The sequence below is a fragment of the Mus pahari genome, chromosome 1 (assembly GCF_900095145.1).
Source record: "Mus pahari chromosome 1, PAHARI_EIJ_v1.1, whole genome shotgun sequence".
In the NCBI taxonomy this organism is placed as follows: Eukaryota; Metazoa; Chordata; class Mammalia; order Rodentia; family Muridae; genus Mus; species Mus pahari.
Window position 1 is genome coordinate 53,225,420 of NC_034590.1, and position 21,830 is coordinate 53,247,249.

The 21,830-nt window shown below is 49.9% G+C and overlaps 1 protein-coding gene across 2 annotated transcripts in view; it reads right to left on the reverse strand.

Annotated features, from left to right (window-relative positions):
- Nucleotides 1–19,866, reverse strand: part of Homer2 (homer scaffold protein 2) — a 98,382-nt gene extending 78,516 nt beyond the window's left edge. The window contains exon 1 of one of the 2 annotated variants that reach the window (XM_029540310.1): nt 19,672–19,866. In XM_029540310.1, coding sequence (XP_029396170.1) covers nt 19,672–19,676 — 5 coding nt within the window. In that variant the 5' untranslated portion in view covers nt 19,677–19,866. The remainder of the gene's footprint in view (nt 1–19,671) is intronic. The other variant, XM_021199278.2, reaches the window with a different exon arrangement.
- Between the last annotated feature and the right edge of the window lie 1,964 nt (nt 19,867–21,830).

A 21,830-nucleotide genomic window follows, 5' to 3' on the forward strand; every position in this document is an offset into this window, starting at 1 on the left:
GACACTATCCATCACATGCTCCCGACACTATCCATCACACTGGTGAGGAGGGTAGAGAGGAGTTTTGCAGAGTCAGCAAATGATTCAGAACTTGACAATAGCAGCTGCCCTGCCCACTCAGCCACACTCCCAATCACTCTCTCCCGTCTCTTGTTCCTTCTAACACTTACATCATAGGGTTTACTCCTCCTGTTCTCATTCACTGTGTGCTTCATTACATTACACTGCCCCAGAAGGCAAGGGCTCTTATACCTGATACGGCAAACACCACCAAGAACAAAACTCAGTGAAGGAATCAACTATAATTAAGTTGTAACTTTGTAGTTATTCTCAGTCCGTCTTCCTTGCTAGGCTATAAGGCAGGGGTTCTCATCCCGTGGGCTGCAACCCCTTTGAGGCTCTCCTATCAGATATCCTACATATTCGATATTGACATTACAATTCATAACAGTAGCAAAATTACTATTATGAAGTAGCAGCTAAATAATTTTATGGTTGGGGGTCACCACAACATGTGAAACTGTATTGAAAGGTCGCAGTATCAGGGAAGTTGAGAACCACTGCTGGGTCTACAAAGGTAGGCTGAGTCTGTCCCTGCCAACACTAAAGGTACACAGTAGATATCAATCAGTAAGTGGGTGGTTGGGGGACCTAAAGAGGGCATTGCTGGGCCCAATCTGCTGTCTTTACAAGGCTAACCTCCTCCCAGGCGGCTCAAGGGCAGCTGTTCACACTGGCTGCCTCTTGAATGCAGGCAACCAAATAAAGCTATTGACTCTGATAAGACCAAGTACAAAGACCAGAGGCCTCTAGATCAGATGTTTGAGTGTATACCCGCCTCAGCTAGCCAAATATTTGATCCCATGGATATAGATAGGGGGAACATTTACATTTCTATCAGGAAAAGTCAGAGGCTACCTGAAACTTTCCTTCGACCTCAGAAAGTCTCAACTGTGACTTTCTCCCAGCAATAAGCACTATGTGAGACCTCATCTAGACTTCACGTCACGTGAGTCAGCGTCCCTCGCCAACCGCACTCATGATTCACTGGGCTGATTCTCCCTTTAGTGGATAAAGAACTCACTCCAGGAAAAAAAAGAGAGCTTATAGAGAAATCAAGGAATTTTTCATAAGACGTGCAAAGAGAAACTAGCATGACCTCTAAGAATTCAAACCTCCAGCGTCTCTGAAGGGTTGGGGACCAAATCCTGAAGCCTTCCAGCTCAACAGTAGAGGACAGGATGGCTTTTGTCCAGCTCAGACCCAAATAAGGAAGGTAGCCATCAAGTGTGGACGTGTGGCCTGGAGGAGCCTGGAGGAGCCCAGGAAGGATTCTGAGTCATGGCCAAAAGCAGGCAGGCAGTCAGTGTGGGCTCCGGAGGGCTCCTGACCACACTCTGTGTCAGGGTCAAAGAGATCGATGCACAGATCCAGTCCAGCAGGTTTGCGCAGCTGACATTTGGATTCCTGTTGCATAATCTGAAATAACAGCTTAATGAGTGTGGCTGTAAGAAGCAATTCAACAGGACTGAAGTCCAGTCGTTCTGATAATCACTACTGAAATTGGGAGACAGGACCAGGAAAAAGCTGGGAGACGGGGTTGGGAAAGGGAAGATGGCTGTGCTAGCGTAGGAGCTGGGCAGATGACGTCTGCAGCCAAGTGACTCGCGTCAGAGTAAGACTTATTTTCAACCTCTGCCCTCTTAAAATTCTGTGGCCACAACCCTCTTGAGGGACATGTCTGCCTTCTCCTCTAGACCTCTAGTTGTACTCTTAAAATAAAGGTGTTTTTTTTTTTCCCTCGTGCAACTGTAAGTCTTACAAAATATGAACTTTAGAGTGTCATGCCTTTGCATAGACAATGTGTGAAACTTGTACATTGGCTGTGCAATTTGTATCAAGTGGCTTGGTGTCTCTGAGCTCCATTTCTTTTTTTAATTTTTGAAACGTGGATGCTTAGACGAAATGCATATGAGTGATCAAGAAAGAAAAGATCCCTTGTCCTGGTAGAACTCATTCTTCCACAGAAGGCAAGAAAGACCCCACAAGGTCACCGTGGTCACTGCTGTAACCTTGTGGGCAACCTTATGTGTGTGTGTGCCATGCCTTTTTGTGGCCTCCAAGACAAAGCCCGTGAATGGGCGAACGGCCAGGAAACGACGGGCTGATCCCAGAGGCCACCACTGCCAGGGAGGGAAGAAAGAGGAGCCTTCTCCTGCCCTCACAGCGTGTCCAGAAATTTCCATCGATTACGTGGGGAAGCCAGTGCCACCCGTATTAGCAGTAGAGCAGACAGAGACATTGTCTGAGGCCACAGTCTTCTCACATGGCCAGCCCTTAGCAATGGAGAAACAGAGAAGACGAACTAAGAGGTCACTGCTCTGATGTAGCTGATACCTCTGGAAGGACTCTCTTGTGACATGAGCCACCTCCCCCTCTTGTGTGACATTTCAACAGTTTTACCAATTTTGCCAAAAGCTTAGCAGGCAGCGTTTGAAGTTGATTGATTTTTTTTTTCAACCTCCTTAGGCCCCCCCCAACTGGCTTTACCCTTGAGAGAGTGGCTCCTGGAGACCACGGTATGACCGGCCTGGGTCGATACTGCCTAGCTCAGTGTTCACCATTTAATTATTTAAGGCCATGAGGCATTGTTTTCCTCCTGGGGCAAAGCTTTCAAAGCATTTAAAATTCATGGGAGAAGCCAAGGAGTAGCTTTTTTTAGCTCTCTCCCTTGAAGCAAATGATATGTCTTTCAGTCAGGCCTCAATTCCAGTTTTCCAGAATATTCTACCCTTGATAAAGGACTCCTGCTTTAACGGGGGGGGGGGGAGTAAAAAAAGAAAACAGAAAGAAAGAAAGAAGAGAAAACCAAGCCAAGCAGAGCTGCCCTGTGATCCCAGCACTTGTGGCTGAGGCAGAAAGACTGTGACAAGTTCAAGGCCAGCCTGAGAAATCCGGCAAAACCCTGAGTCGAAAACAGTCAAGCAAAAACAATAACAATGGAACAAAAAACTTCCAAAAAGAACTTGAGAGAAGGAAAATCAAAAGGCCAGAGTGGGAAGGCCGGAGAAGGAAGCTTGAGAAAGCCAATGTAGTGATCGGCAGCTTGATCCCACGGGAACGACCTTTGAAGGTAGTGAAACAGGTTCTATCCGGGCCAAAGCAAGAGAGAAGCTCTAACCATCACTGGGAAGTCACTGGGTGCAAGGTGTTGGGTGGGCGCTTGTAAAGCTAAACTGTGCTCACTCCAGATCACAGAAAAGAACCTGGTGACCAGGTGACTGAGGTCACATGACGGTGGGCTCGCTGTCCTGAGTGAGATGTTAAGGAGCTACTCACACCTAAAGACGATGTATGCGACATTTCCCACTGCAGAGGAGGAAGATGAGGACCCTAGGTATTGAGGAACACCATTGACAAGGGCAGTATTTAACGAGCTGTCTCCAGAAAGGAGGTGTCCTGGATGACAGACCTTAGCTGCACACCTGGGAATGTGGCTACAGGGGATGGAGTGGGGGAAAGGGGGTGGAGGGAGGGAGGATGGGGGCTCCACCCTCCTCCGCCCTCCTCCACCCTCTGAGGACCAGGAAAAGCTGGCCATGCTCAAATGTGTTTATTCCTTCCTTCAAGAAGCTGTAGACAAAGCTTTGCCAGCATCATACATAGGTCACCACTTCTGCCTTCTGCCCCATGCATGCCCATGGATGGCACAAGTGCTCTCAGGATCCCCTTGCCCCTCAGTAGCTATAGAGATAGCTCTCTCCTGCCCCGATCCTCACCTCTCGGGCCAAGATTTCTTTTCGTTAGGTCATATATGCCCAAGTTCTTAATCTCTTTTGAGTCAAGCAAGGACCCCTTTGGATACCCTCTCAAAAAGGCACAGACATGGCTACAACTCTTTGCTGGGGGAGGGGTCTCAGACTCCGCGTTCTCATCACCCCCGCCCCAACATGGTTCAGGAACCATCACAGAAGGCGGGATGAGAAGACTGTAAGAGCTAGAAGTCAAGGAGGACCAGAGTATAACTGTCTTCTCGACACAAAACCACTGCTGTGGTTGCCTGCACAGGAACCTGTGCACGATCATGCCAGTCAACAGTCAGGCACAGAGGGGAGGTGTTCACAAGCCCCCGCCCTTGACTGAGGCGCTACTGCCAGATGACAGCTTCTGTGAGAGGTAGCATCAGTTTTCTTTAAGGGTGTGGCCCCAGGTCGTCTGACTGAGCTCCAGTGGATGGCCCCACGCCCAAGAGCACATGACCGGCACAGACTGCCCTGGAAGAGGGATGTAATAACAGTGACAGAGGCATGAAGCAGGGATGGGTAGAGAGGTGGGGATAGGTTTGGAAAGAGGTGAGAGAGGAAACGGGGGCCGTGAATATGACTAAACTATATTGTATAAACTTTTCAAAGAATTAATAAAAATATTTTAAAAACCTTATAAAAGAACCCTTCTTGTATGCAAAATACATTTTTAGAGATGTGAAAGTTGGAGTCTATTTAGATAGAGCGTGAAACAAGGAGTTGGGAGACAAGAAAGGGTTAAAGCGAGGACAGGAACTCTACCCTGGAAGCCTGGGGCTCCCAAAGACTGAATCACCAACCAAAGAGCAAGCCTAGACTAGACCTAAGCCCCCCCACACACACATAGCAGATGTGCAGCTCATCGGTCTTCATGCCGGTCCCCCAACAACTGGAGCAGGGGCTGATCCAGAATCTGTTGCCAGCCCATGGATCCTGTTCTCCTAATGGAGCTGCCTTGTCTGGCCTCAGTGGGAGAGGATGCAGGAGCCCTGTCCTGCAGTGACTCGGTGTGTTGAGTGGGTTGATACCCAGAGGGAGCCTCCCCCTCTCAGAGGAGAAAAGGAGGGAGACTGGAGGAGGGGCCGTGGGGGGGGGAGGGGAAGAGGAGGGGGCTATGGTTGGGATGTAAAGTGAATAAATAAATGAAAAGGGGAGGAGAAAGTGGGCGAATACGATCAAAGTATCTCAGATACTCATGGAGGTGTCACAGCAAAGCCCCCAATTTTATACAAATATATGCTAGCAATTAAGAAAATTATTCACACATATTTATCTGATTAGACAAGGAAAAGCTATAATAGAATAAATCAGAATCAGAAAGTGGAAAAAAAAAACCTGTTGTGGAGCTCTGTCCTCCAGACCCAACACAGCTGCTGCCACCCTAAACTCAGAGCTGCCTCGATTACCCAACAAAATCCTGCCAAGATGGACCACTAATATGGATTCCCTCCTAGAAGAAGGGAGGGGACACTGGGCCCTGCCCTCCCAGAGAACATATAAATGGATCTGTGAGTGCTAAAGCCAGAGGGGCTTTCTTCAGTAAGGGTGCTGCCGGTAAACTGCCCATTGTCCTGTGGGTGATCCCCACCCATGCTCCTGGAAGTCACCCACACCCATGCTCCTGGAGGTAACGCCAATTAAATCCCTTGGCTCATCAAGCTAGACTTGGGTGGTATTGTCTCTGCAGTCCCTCACTGAGGATCTGGGATGGAAAGACGTTTTTCCCCAGGGAAAGCCACCATAATTGGATGCACAGACCCTCTCATTCCACTTCTCCTCAAAAAAATCCTTCCACCGTCTGCATCTGAATGACCTTGGGCGCCCACCCACCCAGAACCAAGATTTCACGTTGCTTTCTGCTGCCCTCTTTACGCTAGCCTTCACGATAGAGCCTAAAGGGGTTTTTACTCAGCACCTCCCTGAGCTGATTCACGGAGAGTTCACCAACTCTGGAAATCCCCAGGTAGTTCTCACACTCACGAAAGCTCTAGCTTGGGTCCACACACCACCCCAGAGAGAACGTATGAGTGTTACTGATCACCATGACCCAAGGTCCCCGGATCTGTGTATTTCCAAGTCTGGGTAGGGCTTCCTTTATTCTCCAAGGTCCTCACAGGCTCTTTGAAAACACCAGGACCAGTCAGTACCAGCTGTCCTTGCTCAAATATTCCCCTCCCCTTCCCCCCTTAACTGAACCCAGCTGCCCCTGAGGACAAGCCCCTCCAAACCACAAGCTGCTCTGCCCCTTACACCAGCATGCAGAGCACAAACGGAGGCAGCTGGTGTCCTTAGCTCACTCTAAGCCCTGGTAGGCCAGGCCATCCCAGGCACCTGCCTCTAAGTCACTGTCACTGACCAAGAGCTTCAGCTTCTTCCACCAGTCTTGTCATGTCACCAGCCCCACAGAAGACCCAAATATGCTGTACCATCTTCCTTGGCTTCCATACCAGTGCCTTCTTCTGCCCACTCCTTCAGTGACCCTTGCCCACAGCCATGTGCTGAACCCACTCATCTTAACATATGAACTGCCCGTCGTTCCCCACCTTCTAATGGCCCATCCCTTTAGCCCATTCAAACATTGCCAACCCACAGAGCTCTCCAATCCGACAGCCATGGCCTAGCTTCACATTCCTCATTGGTGAGCCCACACCCATCCATGGTCCATCACTGTTATAATCCTGGAGACCTGATGCAGCCACCCCACACCCGAGCCACTGGGCAAACTGGGTGGGTGAGTTTCACTGTAAATTCGTGTTCTCTGACCTCAAACTGTCATCCTCTGTTGGCTCACGGGCTCATGTTTCTTTGGTAGCCTTGCCATCCACTCCCAGACAATAATCTCTCACCGCCATCTCCTCTGGCTTCCCACCCTGTCCTCCACCCTTGCTCTCAAGCGGACGACCCAGCCTCCCACTCGTCAAAGGCAGAGGCACGGGACTCCAGGATCTTCCCACCACACCCAAGCCTCATGGTGGCCTCCTTTTTAGAGAGAGAGGTCTCCCTTGTTTCTCCAAGGCGCAGCCCTTCCCTGTTGCTCTGAACCAAGCTTCTCATCGCTCATTTGTCGCCCGCCTTCCCTGGTAGCCACCGTTCTGCAGCTACGCTGACTGGAGCTCCCTCGTATCCAAAACCTCTTGCCTTTCCCTTCTGCCTCAGCTACCACTTGATTTCTTGCCCTCTTAAGGCCAACTTCAAAACAGAGGTCTACCCATCTCCATAGCTCTCCTTCCCTGCTTCCCGTGTGCCTTCCAGCCCGCCTGGCTCCCAGTCCTGCCTTGACACTGACTTAGGTCTGGTCCAGCAGCGGCCGTGCCACCTCTCTGGTGCTCACTGAGATGCCAAAGCTCTTCTTCTTGCCATGTTTCCCACAATCTGCTACTCTAAGTTTCTCCTTCCCAGCCAGCTACTCCTCCATCTTCTTTGCTAGCTTCTTCTATCTGACTGACCCCAAAAGAATGAGTGCGCCAGGCTCATCCCTGTCCTCTTTTTCCTTTAGCTTCTCTGGTGAGCCCCCAGTCCTATAATCAACTGCTTCCTTCTTAGTGGTTCCCATGCTCCTGAAGAGAACATGCAGGTACTGAATCTGGCTTCCTCCCTTCCCTAATGGTTCCTCTTCCAGGATCCTTCACCTCTACTAGCAGCATATGTCAAAGCCCTTTACTTCCTCTCTCTTCTTGACCCCATATGCCACATGTCATCCCATGAAACTTCTAACAAACCACGTATGGGAACAAGACTTTCCGACGTGACCACCCAGCCTCGGCATTCACTCTGACCTACAGAGTCACCCTACCTCAGCTTTCCCTTCATTTTCCACAGAGTGCAACTGCCATTGTCTTGGAACTAGTAAGGATCTTGTCACAGTCCTTCAATATTACTCAGCTCACACACATGCGCAGGGGGGGTGGGGCAGAGATATTGATTGGATGATTGGATGATTGGATGGATGGATGGATGGATGGATGGGTGGATGGGTAGATGGATGGATGGATGGATGGATGGAAGGAAGGATGGATGGGTGGATGGATGGATGGTGGAGGGATGGATGGATGATAAATGGGTGGGTGGGTGGAAGGATGGATGGATGGAGGGGGGATGGAAGGATGGATGGATAGATGGGAGGACGACCTGCAGGAGTCACTTCTCTTCTTCCTTCAGTTGAGTTCAGCTGAGCTTCAGGGATTAAACTCAGGTTGTCAAACTCGACATCCAGCACCTTCATCTTCTTCTCTTCGGTTTCTTCACTCCTGGGTCCCTGCCATTTTCCACAGTCACACCTGATTTGGATCTGGCCTACTTCTTTCTCCAGCCCCAGCCTGGGCTCCTTTCTTTCCCTGCGTAGACCTTGCCATGACCGTCTGGTGGCTCTCTCCACTCTCAGTCTATGCACCTGCCGTCCTACCCAGGACCCTTTGCTCGCCACCTCACACGCACTGGCTGTCTCAGGGGTGCATCTCCCACTAACACGTTCTGAAGTTGGTCAGCCTTCAAGTCTTTCCCCCTTGGGGTCAACTCGCAGAGATTTTGCTGGTGGATTCATTTTTAGGACTTATTTGGGGGTGAGGGGCTGCTCACAAGAGCAAGCAAAATCTGTCTCACTCCCTAAAACACAAATTCCAGATAGATAGAAGTCATATTTGTTCTACATACCGCTGCTTCTGTGTTGGAATCGTATTCTAGGCATGGTAGATTAAAACACATTAAGATTTTAACTTCATCTATCTCTTCTTTTGATGTGATACTGGAAAACATATAATTACCAAGATGGCCATAATGTTTCTATTAGACGGTACTGGCTTAGTGAGCAGGGGTTCTATCATTGGAGATTATGGTACTGGGGACACAGCTTCAAATGATAGTGAAACGTCTGATGTGATGAACATTGCAGAGGGGCACAGAGGGTGACAGAGTGTGGCAGGGTACAGAGAGGGCGGGAAGGTTGGGCTAGGTGAAACACACTGGAAACGTCAAATTGATGAGGCTGGAGCGTGAGTCCTGCTACCTAGATAGTTCTGTCTGCTCCAAACTCAACACTCCCCATCCCCACTCTCTCTCCCATGCCCAAGAACTGGCATTGCTGGAAGAAACAGGGGTTTGTTACAGTATTGTTTCTCTGGCGTGTGAATGGGCAGAGGGACAGCAACGTGGGGAAACCACCAGTCCATCTTCCATGGGCCACACGCGAAGTCACATATGGTAGGGAGGCAGCAGACACACCATAGCCACCTCCACACCGTTTCCCGTCTCGGCTAACCCTTCAGGTCTATGCACTGATTTCACTGCCTCTAGGAGATTATCCGCTCCCGTGGAGCAAGGAAAGCCACTTCTCACAGAGGTTAATAAACTTACAGATCTCATTACTCAGAGAGGTCATGCCGGGAAGAATCTTAATTTATTTTTTTAAAAAGAGAAAGTCTGGAAGAATATTAAGGGGACAATGCCACTGTGTGGTACAAGGGCGGAGAGGTGAGCCATAGAATGAAGCCCCTTACTCACATGGGGTCCCCTACCTATGGATGGCAAGACTCTCAGAATCTGCTCAGTGACCACTGTCACTGACCACAGAACCCAGGGCTACCTGGCTCTGCTCCCACACCTAGATCTCTTGAAATGTTTGGCGAGTGGCTTCACTGTGGCCACCTTTAAAATAAGCTTCTCGATTCTTTAAGAGACATCTGAAGGCTGGTGATAGCTCTGTGTTTTACTTCAGAAAATTCTCTGCCCCAGTCCCACCACAGCAGCTGACCAGCTCATTCCCTTTCTTCTTGATCTAGCTCCTAGCTCCTAGATAATCCTTGGTTCACACTGAAAGGGTACAGTCATCAGATTCTCTCTCTCTCTCTCTCTCTCTCTCTCTCTCTCTCTCTCTCTCTCTCCCTCCCTCCCTCCCTCCCTCCCTCCCTCCCTCCCAGCTCATCCCACTGAGTACCTCCTAGCCTCAAACGCACTGTGTGTCACCTGTTGAATGGCTCAGATGGTCAGGGATCGGTTAGGCCTGCTGTCAGAGTGAGGCCTGACCTGGGCAGCGTGTTGGTTTAGACAGAAGGTGGCTGTGGAAGACAAGGTGTGGAAGGCAGGCATGTGTGATCCTTAGCCTTCAGTCTGCGGCAGTGAGGGAATAGCTTCCATTTTGTAGGAAAGAATAAATATCTTAGGGAAATTATTTTAGAACCAGTGATGGAAGGTGGCATAGAGAGTTAAGGGGTTAGGAAGAAAGGCCTTACACAGTGGTTCTCAGCCCTGCTACGGCTGCGACCCTTTAATACAGTTCCAGGTGTTGTGGTGAACCCCCCTCCATATGCTAATTCATAACTATAATTTTCTTACTGCTATGAATTGTAATGTAAATATCCATTTTTCCATAGTCTGAGGTGACCTCTAAGAAACGCTGAGAACCGCTGCCTTAATGAAAGAGCCACAGTCCAGGCAAGAAATGAAGGAAACAGAAAGAGAAGAGGGCGGCTGTGGTGTAGATGATGTCCTGTGAGTCTGGGAATGGAGCCAAGGCCTCCTCCAGGAGTTCACAACAGACCTGCACATGGGAATCCCCCTGGGGTTGGGAGGGGTCTCCCTTATGTGCTTGCTTAGCTTGGACACACATAAGCTCATTGGATGAGATGGTGGGGTTTGCGCTCATTTCATTCTTGAAGGAGTCCTCATTGTCATAGTTGAATCTGAGAGATTCAGCAACCTGTCCCAGCTCTTACCCAGGAAGGGACTGGGGATTGGCCCACTCCAGCTCCACTGACAGTCTCGCAGGACAAGCTGGCCAGCTGGGGAGACCGTCTGCCTGGAGGAGGCCGAGACCACTTCTTCTCACCATATGAACTAAATACACCTTGAGGGCGCCTTCGCCAACAGCTTCTTGTCCTGCCCCTTGGAACATCTTGGAACAGGCTGCATCCCTCCCCCCCACCCCCCCACCAGGACCTTCTCGGTTACTCTTCTCTCCCAGGACAACAGAAGTCAAAGCAACTCTCTTTTCTCCACTTATCTGAACAACTCCAATTAAACACTTTCCCAATTAAAGATCTCAGAAGGGCTCCAAAGCACAGTGTTCCCCACTAATTAGGTCCCTATGGACTGCCCTACACCATGACCCAGACAGGATACCTCAGAGCTACCATGGGGCTGGCTAGGCTCAGCTCCTCTCTCACGGGATGTAGACTCAGGCTTCCAGGAAGGGCAAACAGCAGGGCCTGCCTGAGCCCACCTCCCAGCAGAGAGGGAATCAAGCAAGCGCTTAACAGCCCTCCTTCAGCCAGGAGGCACCCAGGTACCACGGGGTTTCCTCAGCCAGAGAGTCCATGTTCTCTCATTCTCTGAGGAATAAGAAGAAGACTATCAAGTTTATGAATAAAAATGTTGTTGAAAAAAAATCTCTTTAGTCTTTGACAAATGTCTAAATGTGTTCCCCACAAGAGTATTTTTATTCTAACAAGCTAATTTGAAATATAATTTAAATAATTTCTACCAGAATGATACCATATGACTAACAGCACCTCGGTGGCAGAAGATCTGGAGACTTCATAGTGCTTTCAAAGAGGCTTCCATCCTGCCTCGTCCCACACAGAACACACCGCGCTCGCTCGCTCGTTCGGAGATGCATGCATAATGCCAACTTTCACCTCCAAACTTATAAATACGCCTGGGAGCGCCCGCACCCAACACCTAGAAGATGCAGGAACACAGCAGAGCAGCACTTACGAGGCCAGGGCTCTTCAAAAACAACACGTGGGGCTTTCTGCTCCAGCTCCTCACCACACATCTCTCTGCTCAATCCATTAAGCGGAATGTAACTCTGAAGCCCTGGGAGGTCAGGGACCAGGCCCCAGGGACTCTGGTGTTCTGAGAACCCTTTTCTCTATTGTAAACACACTGTGTGGTGCTCTCTGCTTCACATTTGACAAAGCGGAAGGAAGTTCTTTTCTTGTCAAATGATAAGTTTCTATGCCCACCCGACTAGCCAAGGGCAAGTCGTCCTCTGGGAATTTGAAATGGTCCAGGCTGAGGAGACACTGTTGAACTTACCTGTTTATTCTTGTGTACGCACGTGTGTTCTGTGATACTGGAGATGGTACCCTGGGATGCGGAGATGGTACCCTGGCCTTAAGCATCCTAGGCGAGTATTCTATCACGGCACTACATCCCAGCCCTGGTGCTTGTTTTCTATGTTTAAAAAATTGTTTTATACCTAAAGGGAGGAATATAATGTCCTCCTGCGTGTACACCCTGTCAGTCCTCTCTCCAGGGGAATTTTCTTTGAAGAGAAGAAGGACAACAGTCCTTTGAAGCACAAAGAGGATTTCTAAATGGGACACAGGTGCTTTTGCTCCCAAAGAACTATCCTGTCTGAGTCTTAAAGCAGAATTACTTTGCCCCATATATCTAAATAAGGAAGAACAGTGAGTGGGTCTCCATCCACCACCCACCCTTAGCAACGACGACAGACACGTCCTTAATGTTCTCTCCACGGTTCACTAAGAAGCAGTGACTCACCCAAAATTACACAGGCTCCCCAAATTACCCAAAGCTAATTGTGATCTTGGGCTCTTCTGCCATTCTTTTTTTCCCTGGTAATTCATTTAAAGCCAACAACTGCCTTAAGGAACTGTTGGAAAGACATTTTAAAAATACTCTGCCTGGCTCTTAGCAGGTTTACAAAAAAACGTATCAAATTTGGCAAAATGACAACTTAGAATTAGGTGCAGATTTAAATGATGATGAATTTTTATAATTATTGGCAGGAGAAGATATCCACTCAAGGCTTTTTTTTTTTTTTTTTGGTTGTAAAAGTTATGTTAGAAAACAGATATGTAGAATGATTTCATCTTGTTAAAAATATATTTCCCTTTGTAGATGTACATCTAGACACATCATCATACACAGGAAGAATCTGCAAAGACTAGTAACCAACTGCTGGCGAAGGTTATCCTTGAGACGTGGGATGTAAAGTCATTTTCCCTTCCTTCTTTGCTCTTACTCCTTGGTACAAAATACAATATCTTTATAATTAGAACAAGAAGCAAAGCTATTTTCATTTTGTTGACAAACAAGAACAAAAAACAAATAGTAGACGAGAACGGGTGGAGGCAGCACGAGGACCACGAGGACCACGAGGACCACGAGGACGGGCCTGTAGAACCATTAGTGGCTGTGGAAGTGGCCTGTGGGAGAGTGCTGTTGCAGGGGCAATAAGGACCTGAGTTCAGATCCCAAGACCCACATAAAAACTGGATGTAGTGACGTCCACAATGTGCCTGGGGAGATGGGTGGATCCCAGGGGTCCACTGGCCAGCCAAGCTAACTGCAATGGTGAGGTCTGGATTTAGTTAGACGCTGTCTCAAACCACAAGAGACAGACACACAGACACACAGACACACAGACACACAGACACACACACACACACACACACACACACACACAAAGACTGAGCTAGGAAGAACACAATGAATGAGCTCTGGGGTGAGGGTGCCAAGAGTGACCACACATTTGACTGAGGCATTACAGAACATGGTAATGTTCACATCACTGAGCCCTAAGAAAAGCCAGCCATCTGCTCTGCTCCAAGACTGTGCACAAACTATAGATGGGACCTCGACTCAGTCCTAATTAACCTCAAGGTTAAGAACAGCAAGAGGCTTCCAGCATGCATGATGGTATTTCCCAAAATAGAAGTGACTCCAGACACTTGGTCCAGCCCCTGCTACCTGCTGACTCTTTACCTCTCTTCTTCCCAGACACTTGGTCTAGCCCTTGCTACCTGATGACTCTTCACCTCTCTTCCTCCCAGACTCTTGGTCCAGCCCCTGCTACCTGATGAGTCTTCACCTCTTCACCACTCTTCCTCTCACCTTGCTCTACCCCTCAGTCTTCTTCACTGATCGATAACATGCTGGGCATGCCCCTGTCTCAGAGCCTTTGCACTTGCTGACTCTATGGAGAGCACTCTTCCCTCAGCTCCCTCTGGGGCTGGCTTTGCTTCTGTTGGGTCCATAAGCCCCTTCTCAGCAAGGCCTCCCCACTGGTTACCTAGAATTTCTCCTGCCACAGCATCTTTGAACCCATTCCCTTACTTCTGAGGGCGTCTAAAAAAAAAATGGACTTTATAAATAAAACAAAAACAATCCAAAGACTATTTGTCCATACCTGATCACTTATTTGGCTGATATCTATGCATTTGGCATCTATTTCCTTCCAAACTCTCTGTCTTTTCCCAATACAAATACTAAAGGAGATTGCTATTTAAATGAACTAGAGTAATCCTAAATGCCTTTTGGTACCTCTCCAGCGAGACATCTTCCCCAGATTCCCCAAATGTATGGACCCCCCCCATCACCTTTATACCCTTTAGACCATAACATTTTGCTTACACTCACAGCAGTTAAGCACAAAGCAAGCGCCACCATATGTGGCTTGTCTCCCTTTTAATATATATAAAACCCCACAGAAGCAGGAATTAACTGGTGTCTCTGCTCATCTTTGGGTCCCCAACAGCACTGGATAAATGTCTCACAGATGAAGGGTTCAAACTAAGCTTAGTGAAGTTGAACAACAACAAAAAAAAAAACCCAAACAAACAAACAAACAAAACACTGGGCCAGGAGAAAGTAAGCTTGTTTTAAAGCATCTTTAAATTTAGTTTTATGTGATGGATGTGTTGTGTGCATGTGCATCTATGCACCAGTGTGTGCCTGGTGCCCACAGGGGCTAGAAGAGGCTGATAGATCCCCTGGGGCTGACCAGGTGGGCACTAGGAATTAAACCTGTGTTCTCTGGAAGAGAAGAGCTCTTAGCCAGTGAGCTGACTTCCTAGCCCCTGACGGACTCTGTGGTAACTCAGAACCCAATGTAAAGCCCCATAACTCGTCAAAGAGCACAGTGTGGCTCCGGTGGGAAAGCACATCAGAAGAAAGTTAAGCAGTACAGATCACAGACGAGAGGCAGCCAGCCGGATCTGGTGACTGTGGCATTCGTCCACTGCGAGTAACCCGTGGCCGAACAAAGCAAGCAAGTGAGAAATGCAGGCGGCCAGTGAAACAGTAGATCTTATTTGTGAACAAAACCAGCTAAAGTCAAAACAGCGGACAGGCTGCCTTTTCCGTTGGCCTTTTATAGATGGTGAGATGATTTATAGAACAGATACTCCACTGACAGCACCTGGCCTGAAAATGAACTCACATCACAATAAAAACTAAATGGCTCACTTTAGCATTAAAATAAAACTGCATGCAAATCATCCCTCTCTCTTGTCCCCTGTGACTCCCCACTTAAGGAAATCATATAGAAGGTCCAAAAAAAATCACCCCTTTCCTCCTGACATCTGAGCAAGGCTCCCACCATGCAGATAGTAATCCACAGTCACCAGATCCGGCTGGCTGCCTCTCGTCTGTGATCTGTACAGAAAATATGTATGGCAGGCCTGTGAGGCCACTGTGCCATGTGTTGGGGTGCAATGGTGAAAAGGTGGGTCCCATCTTCGTGGAATGGTTAAGGATGATGGAGTATAAATGAGTCAACAAAGCCCAGGTAATGGCAGCTGTGCTATGACAAGGAGACTGTAGGTTACACAGGCAGGGCTCTGAGAGACCCGGGAAGCAGTCCTCTGGGGGTGGTGGCCAGAAAGACTGATCCTGGTGTCAGTGTACAAAGGAAGGCAGAAGATGTCTGCAAAACCAGGGTACAAGGATTTCAAGCATCCAAAGGCCCCAGGAATATGGATTAACACATTCCCAGCACTACAGAGAATTCTGCCAGACAGCGCTGAGCTAGGACGTGCTCCTGTACTGATGTAGAAAGGAAGAAAGAAAGTGGTCCTTAGGAAAGGTGGGAAGAAGTGGACGGAGGGGTCCTCTGTAAAGGAGGCCAGGAATCTTCAGAATGTGGTAGGTGGCCCTGCAGAGTGACTGGTGACACTGGAGATAAGGTAGAGGCCTGAGTCTTTGTCCCATGAAGGGTGTTGAGACAGGAGAGTGACAAGATCTGATTTGCAATCTTAAAAGCCAGTCACTTGGCTCCTAGGAAAAGACTAGACTGGCAGTAACCCAGGGTGGAAGCTGGGAGTGGGTTGAAAAGTTTATCCTTCCAAGAGGAAGGCAATGATGGGCAGGACTAGAGCCAGCACTGTGGTTACAGGAGAGTGAGTATGCTCCAAGCCTATTTGAGAAGTAGACCTCACAGGGCCAATGGCAGCCTGGATATGGGATGGGGGGTGCAGGGGTGAGGGGGTGAGGGGGGAGAGCCAGGAATGACTCTTGGTGAATTATCAGAAAGGCAGTGGGGCCACTGACTGGGTGGGATGACAGAGGGAAGGTGAACGCCAGCAGCAACAGCAAGAGCCCCAGGGATGGGCGGATTAGAAGCACAGGCCTTTCTCAGAAATAAAAATGTAGGGTTGATGATATATAGGCAGTGATGTTTAGATGAGGGTAAGTTGAGGAATTGGATAACATGGCCTGGAAAAAGAGTGGTGACCCAGAAAGGGGACCAGGAGCAGCTCCTGAGCATAGCTACCACTGGGAGTCAGACAAAGGAGCAACCAGTGGGAGGGAGCGCTGAGCCTCAGAACCAAGGGAAAGGAAAGGCAGATGGGTGTGGTCTCAGAGGAGCTGAGAGGGGAGCTCGCAAGGAGGAGGGTGGGCCTCCAGTGAGGAACACTGAGGAGGGGTGGGAGAAGAGAGGGGCTGGCATCTAGAAGTTGCTATGCTGAGGTGAAGGCAGAGGCCAGACTAGACTGTGGAGGACAAGTGCCCTCTCTGTGAGATGTCGTCAGAGGGACAAGGAGATGGACCAGAAGCAGGATAGGTATGCAGGATCAAGAAGGGGAGCAGCCACTGCTACATGCGGCTACTCAAGTCACACCCTGAGTCACAGTAGGTGCATTAAAGTGCCCAGTAGCCTCAAGTGGCTGATAACTGACCTTCAGGCTACAGCACATTCCCAGTACTGCAGAGAGTTCTATGGGACAGTGCCGAGCTAGAATGTGCTTCTATCCTGATGCTGAGGGGAAGGTAAGAAGTAAGAAGAGATCTTCCCAGAAGGTGAAAGGGTCTGGGCGGAGTCTCCATCAGTAGAGAGCTGTAGGCCATCAGCAAACAGACAGGAAAGAGAGTGGCTGCTACTATATCCGACTCTTGACTACTTTGTGGGTTCTTCTTTCTTCTATCCTTCTCCATCCTTTTCCTACCTTTCAACCTCCTAACACTAGATAGGAGAGAAAAAAGGATGGAGGGGAAAGGGGGTGACATTATGGTTAGACTACTTCCTGATGCTTAGGGACATCAAGTCCCTTGGGGGCAAATTTGATCTTCACCATTAGAATATCTAATTTCTTCTTGTTGTTTCTTCTTTGCACATGACTACTTAACAACCTGCTACCAACCAACAACCCACCCTCTTGGGGCCCTAGCATTTATACCCTCTGAAAAGTCCCCAGAATGCCAAATGTCACTCAATCGCAGAGACTATCTACTGCTGGCAAAATCACACCCCTGCCAGAGCACGAGGCAAATCATAATCAGCTGCTGTGGACAATCTAAATCAGCCCCATATCCCATGCCTGGGATTAAAACGAAAACATTCTTACAATATTTCTGTGTTTTGTAAAGAAACCAAAATTCTTACTATAAGCTACATTCTTGCTGTAGGAAGGGCAGAAAGATGGAGGGAGAGGGTCCTTTGGTCTGTACTTGCCACTTGGTCCAAGAAAGAGGAGACAGGAGCATTGACAGAAGGGGCAAGCAACATCTGAAAGGAGCCAGTTGAAAACAGCCGCCTCGGGAAACGGGAGCAAACACTGGAGATAGCACATACTTAATGCAGAGCACTTCACAGAAGGAAAAGGGCAGTAGACACCTGAGGGGGAATAGAGCCTCACCGGAGAAAGGGAACTACTCAGGCAGTTGGGTTTTATTTCCTTAAACCCTTGTCTCATCTGTCTACACTGCAGAGCCCTGAGGAGGTCTGACAAAACTCTTAGCCAGGTCTGCCACAGGCTTCCCTCCCATGCTTATCCCAGAGAGGATGGCCGTAGTTCTATTTTTTTTTTTTTTAATTAAAATGGCTCCCTCCATCCACCTCCTCCGTCTAAACTATTTATCCAGCCCCATCTCAGTTTATAACCATAGCTTGTACAGTCACATAAACTACAGAAGAAGATATATGGTAAAATGGCAGGGAGAGGTAAGAACTACAAATCGGCCATTAGCTACAAGAAGTGAGTAACACCCATTTATTGAATGATGTTAAAATGACATGAAAGACATGTTCTGCTTTTAAACAAAATGCCCAAGCTACTCCTCCCTGCTTTTACACAAACAAAAATTATTTTCTGGTATTTTCTTTGAGCTTTTATGAGCAAATGTTTTCATTCCCACAGACCTATTTTAACCCCAGAGTTTCATTATTTGTTTCCGATTTAAGTGGGCTTGCTGGTTTTGTGTCACCTGAGGGGGAGGGACAGAGGAAGAGTTAAAAATCACATGGTCCTTTTACCTTCCACCTTGAGACCTATGTGTGCTAACTCCTTCCCAAAGCTTTTGTTTTTAACTATGAAACCTGAGAGTCTCAAAGATTCCTGCTGCTCAAAGATGAGTTCTTTCAAATCTTCTGAGAGATGGCTGAAAATGTTACAAAAATCCGCCTTCTGGGTAGGATGACTGTCTATCACCAGCCTCCAGGTCGTCCAACATAAGTCTCTTGGATAGGCATCAATATTCCTAAGCAAACTTCCGATGGGCCCTCTGTCCCCCTTGTTCCATCCTGGCGTCCACAGCCATCTGCTCTCCTACCCCAAGCTCTACCTTGCTTGCCTCTGCTCCCTCCAAAACTCTACCAGCCCCACGGAGAAAGCCACTCCTGAGGCTTGTCTGGAGCTAAGCACAGTAAAGCCACTGCCCCAAAGGGGCTGGTGCAGCCACCAGGGTAATCATGACTCTCCCCATGGCACCCATCCCCAAAGGGAAGCTAGTTCTCTAAACCACCTACACAGCAGAGGCCCCTGGGCCCCATGAAAGGCTGTTTGAAGAACACTGGGCTCAGCAGCAGAAGACAGAGATTTCAGACCTCTGGTGTCCTTAACCATCCTCATGGCCAGTCAGGCAGTTGGCCTAGCAACCACACACTAAGTGTTCCCCTTTTGACAAATGTATCATCTGCTCAAGCTGGGAGAAGTCTCCTAACTAAGCTGGCCTCAGTTTCCTCTGGTGGAGAGCAAGCACACAAACCATTCCTCGCATAGAGATGAAACACCATGAGTGTGCGCTCACATCGGCGAGCAGATGTAAAGAGTTACTGTGTTATTAGCACAGTGGCTCCTGACTCACAGCGCCTACTGCTCGGAGAGACGCCGAAGAGAAATCAATCCTGCTTTTAAAATTACTTTATATACTCAGAAGCATTAGTCACTTCAACTGAGTGCTCCAACTTCCCTCCCAAGCATCTGGAGCCTCACCTAGGTGCCTAACAGATTGTCACCGTTCTCAGCCATCTCAACGCTGCCTACAGGTCCACTATTCCTACACCGAAGGGTTATTATTGGGTGTGTTTCCTTTCCAGGAAAACTTCGATTTCCATGTCGCTGGCTGTAAATGCAGCCGTGAAGAACGGCAAACTGCTTTTCACACTCACAAACCCAGGCCCTGGAGTTGCTCGCGCTAGGGGCAAGGAGACCGCGGAATGGCCGAGGAGCCGAGACCAGCCCGGGTGCGGGTCCCCGCCAGGTGTCTCTGCGCCCGGCTGACTGAGACGGGAAGGGCCGTGGGCTCCGGGCGCAAAGTCCGCGCCCAGGCCGGGGGCGCCCCGAGCTCCCGCCGCAGCACGCGACCGGCGGCCCGTAGCCCCTCGCGGGCGCTCCGCGAGCTCACTCACCCCATCTCCGGCGCTGCTCGTGCGGCCGCTCCGACGTGGCCCCTGGCGTTCGCTCTCCGCCCGCTCGGCAGCTGCTCCCCGCGCGGCACATGCGGCGGCCCGAGTGCGCCCGGCTCAGCCCCGGCGCCGTTCCATTCCGCCGGCTGCGCGGCTGCTCTGCCGGTGTCGGGGCCGCCGCCAGGCGCGGGCGGGCGGGAGGGCGGGGGCTGGGCGGCCGGGGGCTGGGCGGCCGCGCTCGGGCGGAGCCGCCGGTCCCTCCCGCCCGCTCCTTACGTAACCTCGTGGCCCCCGGGCCGCCGCCGCCCGCCTGGAGCTGGGGGCGCGGCAGCGTGTGCAGCGTCCCCCGCGCTGCCGCGCAGTCGCCGCTTCTTCCCGCAGCCCCCTCCTCTCCTGTGTCGACCCAGCACCCGCGCGCCCTGCCAGGCTTGGCACCGCGCCTCGGGCGGGATGTCCCGCCTGCTGGACTTGAAGTCGCAGCTGGCAGGGACTTTTTGGCCACCTTTACTTTGCAGACGAGGGAACCGAAGCCCCCCAGGGAGAAGAAATGGTGTGCCCAAGGTCACAGATTCAGATTAGAGCTCACGACTCCAGAGTCTGAGATGGGCAGGACTACGACTTGCTCCCCACCCCCTTAAAGCCCACCTTTGTCTTCCTGCCCACCTGTCTGGCTGAGTGGCCTTAACATCCTGGAGGGTAAGATGGCAGGGAGGATCCTATAGCCCAAAGCAAGTGCCCTGAACTCTTCCCTGGGTAAAGACAGAATCGCACACCCTCAGCATGGCGAGTTGGCAAAATCTGAGAGGCTTCCTTAAGCTTGGCTATGATTCCCTACCAAAGGCCAACCCTAAAGCCAACCTAACCATCACCCCACTCTGGGCCTTCCACGGATTGTCTTCGGCTGAGCGCACATTGCCCACACAAGCCTGGCATCTCTGGACAGACAGGGACTGGGAGGAGAAGACAAGGACAAGCAACTGGAATAGGGCCACCACCTTGCCCCTGCCTCATTTCCCTTCGGGCCACCGTGACCTAGCTCCTTCACCTCACAAGAGCACCCGCCCCATTTCTAAATGGCGGTCAGTAATTTCTGAAATACAATTTGATCTGAGGCTCCCCTCCCACTGTCCTTGGAATGAGCCTGACCAGTCCACTACCACCTCTGCCCTCTCACTTTGCCCTTGCTCGCTGCGCTCCAGCCAGCTGGCCATTCTCTCACCCTACCCGCGTGCTCTTCTCTCTGGGAAGATTTTCTCCCCTTCATTCCCTCATGTGCTTCAGATCACTGTTACGCTGCCGCGTCCCCTAGAGTCTTTACCGAAGGCCGTGGATGGCATTGTTCCGGTCCATTTTTCTTCCTTGCACTTACTGTTAGTAGTATCTCGTGTAAAATTATTGGTTTAATATTCCAGACACACCTGCAAGCTCTTAGAAAGACGTGGCTTTTTGCCCATCATTGTAGCCCCTACAATGATAAAAGGAGCTGGTGGTCAGGTGCTCTGCGGTTAAAATGGCCTACAATGGGAATTCAAAGTCTTCCACCAATATTTGTTGAATGAATAAGTAAATAGACCAAGCCCTACCTACACGAAATTGGTCAGGATCTCTGCACACAGGTGACTCTGTTCAGAGCCAAGACTGATGAACAGTCAGCCCAGAGGAAGTTCTTCCAACACAAGCTGAATTCCAAAGACCAGGGCTGTGCCAGGGCGCTGGAGGGAAGGGGTCACTAGTAAAGTCCCAGAAAGAAGCCAGCAGAAGGAGGATCCAAAGCAGGAGCCAGCAAATGTATGTTAGGGTATGGGAAACAAGACTGAGCAGAGGAGCCCAGAGGTGCTCCTCAGATAGACAGGGTGCTCCCACATCACCTTGGCAAGATGCAATGAGGCCGAGGAGGTGGGGTGGTGAACCGCGGCAGGTCAGGTGCTCTGCGGGTAAAATGGCCATCCTCTGTGTAGAAGGCTCTGAGGGAGGAGAGAGAGGAAGGGTGGATCAAACCCAAGGTCTGGGAAGGGATATGCTTCCTTCACCGTCTCCAAGCTACTCTAGGAAGAGCGGTGTGGAGAAAATGGTCTCTGCTCCTCTCCTCCTCTTCTTCAACCCAAGGCCTCCCAGGGAGTTCTCTCTGATGGCTCCCTATTCCATCTCATTCTCTCAAGTCA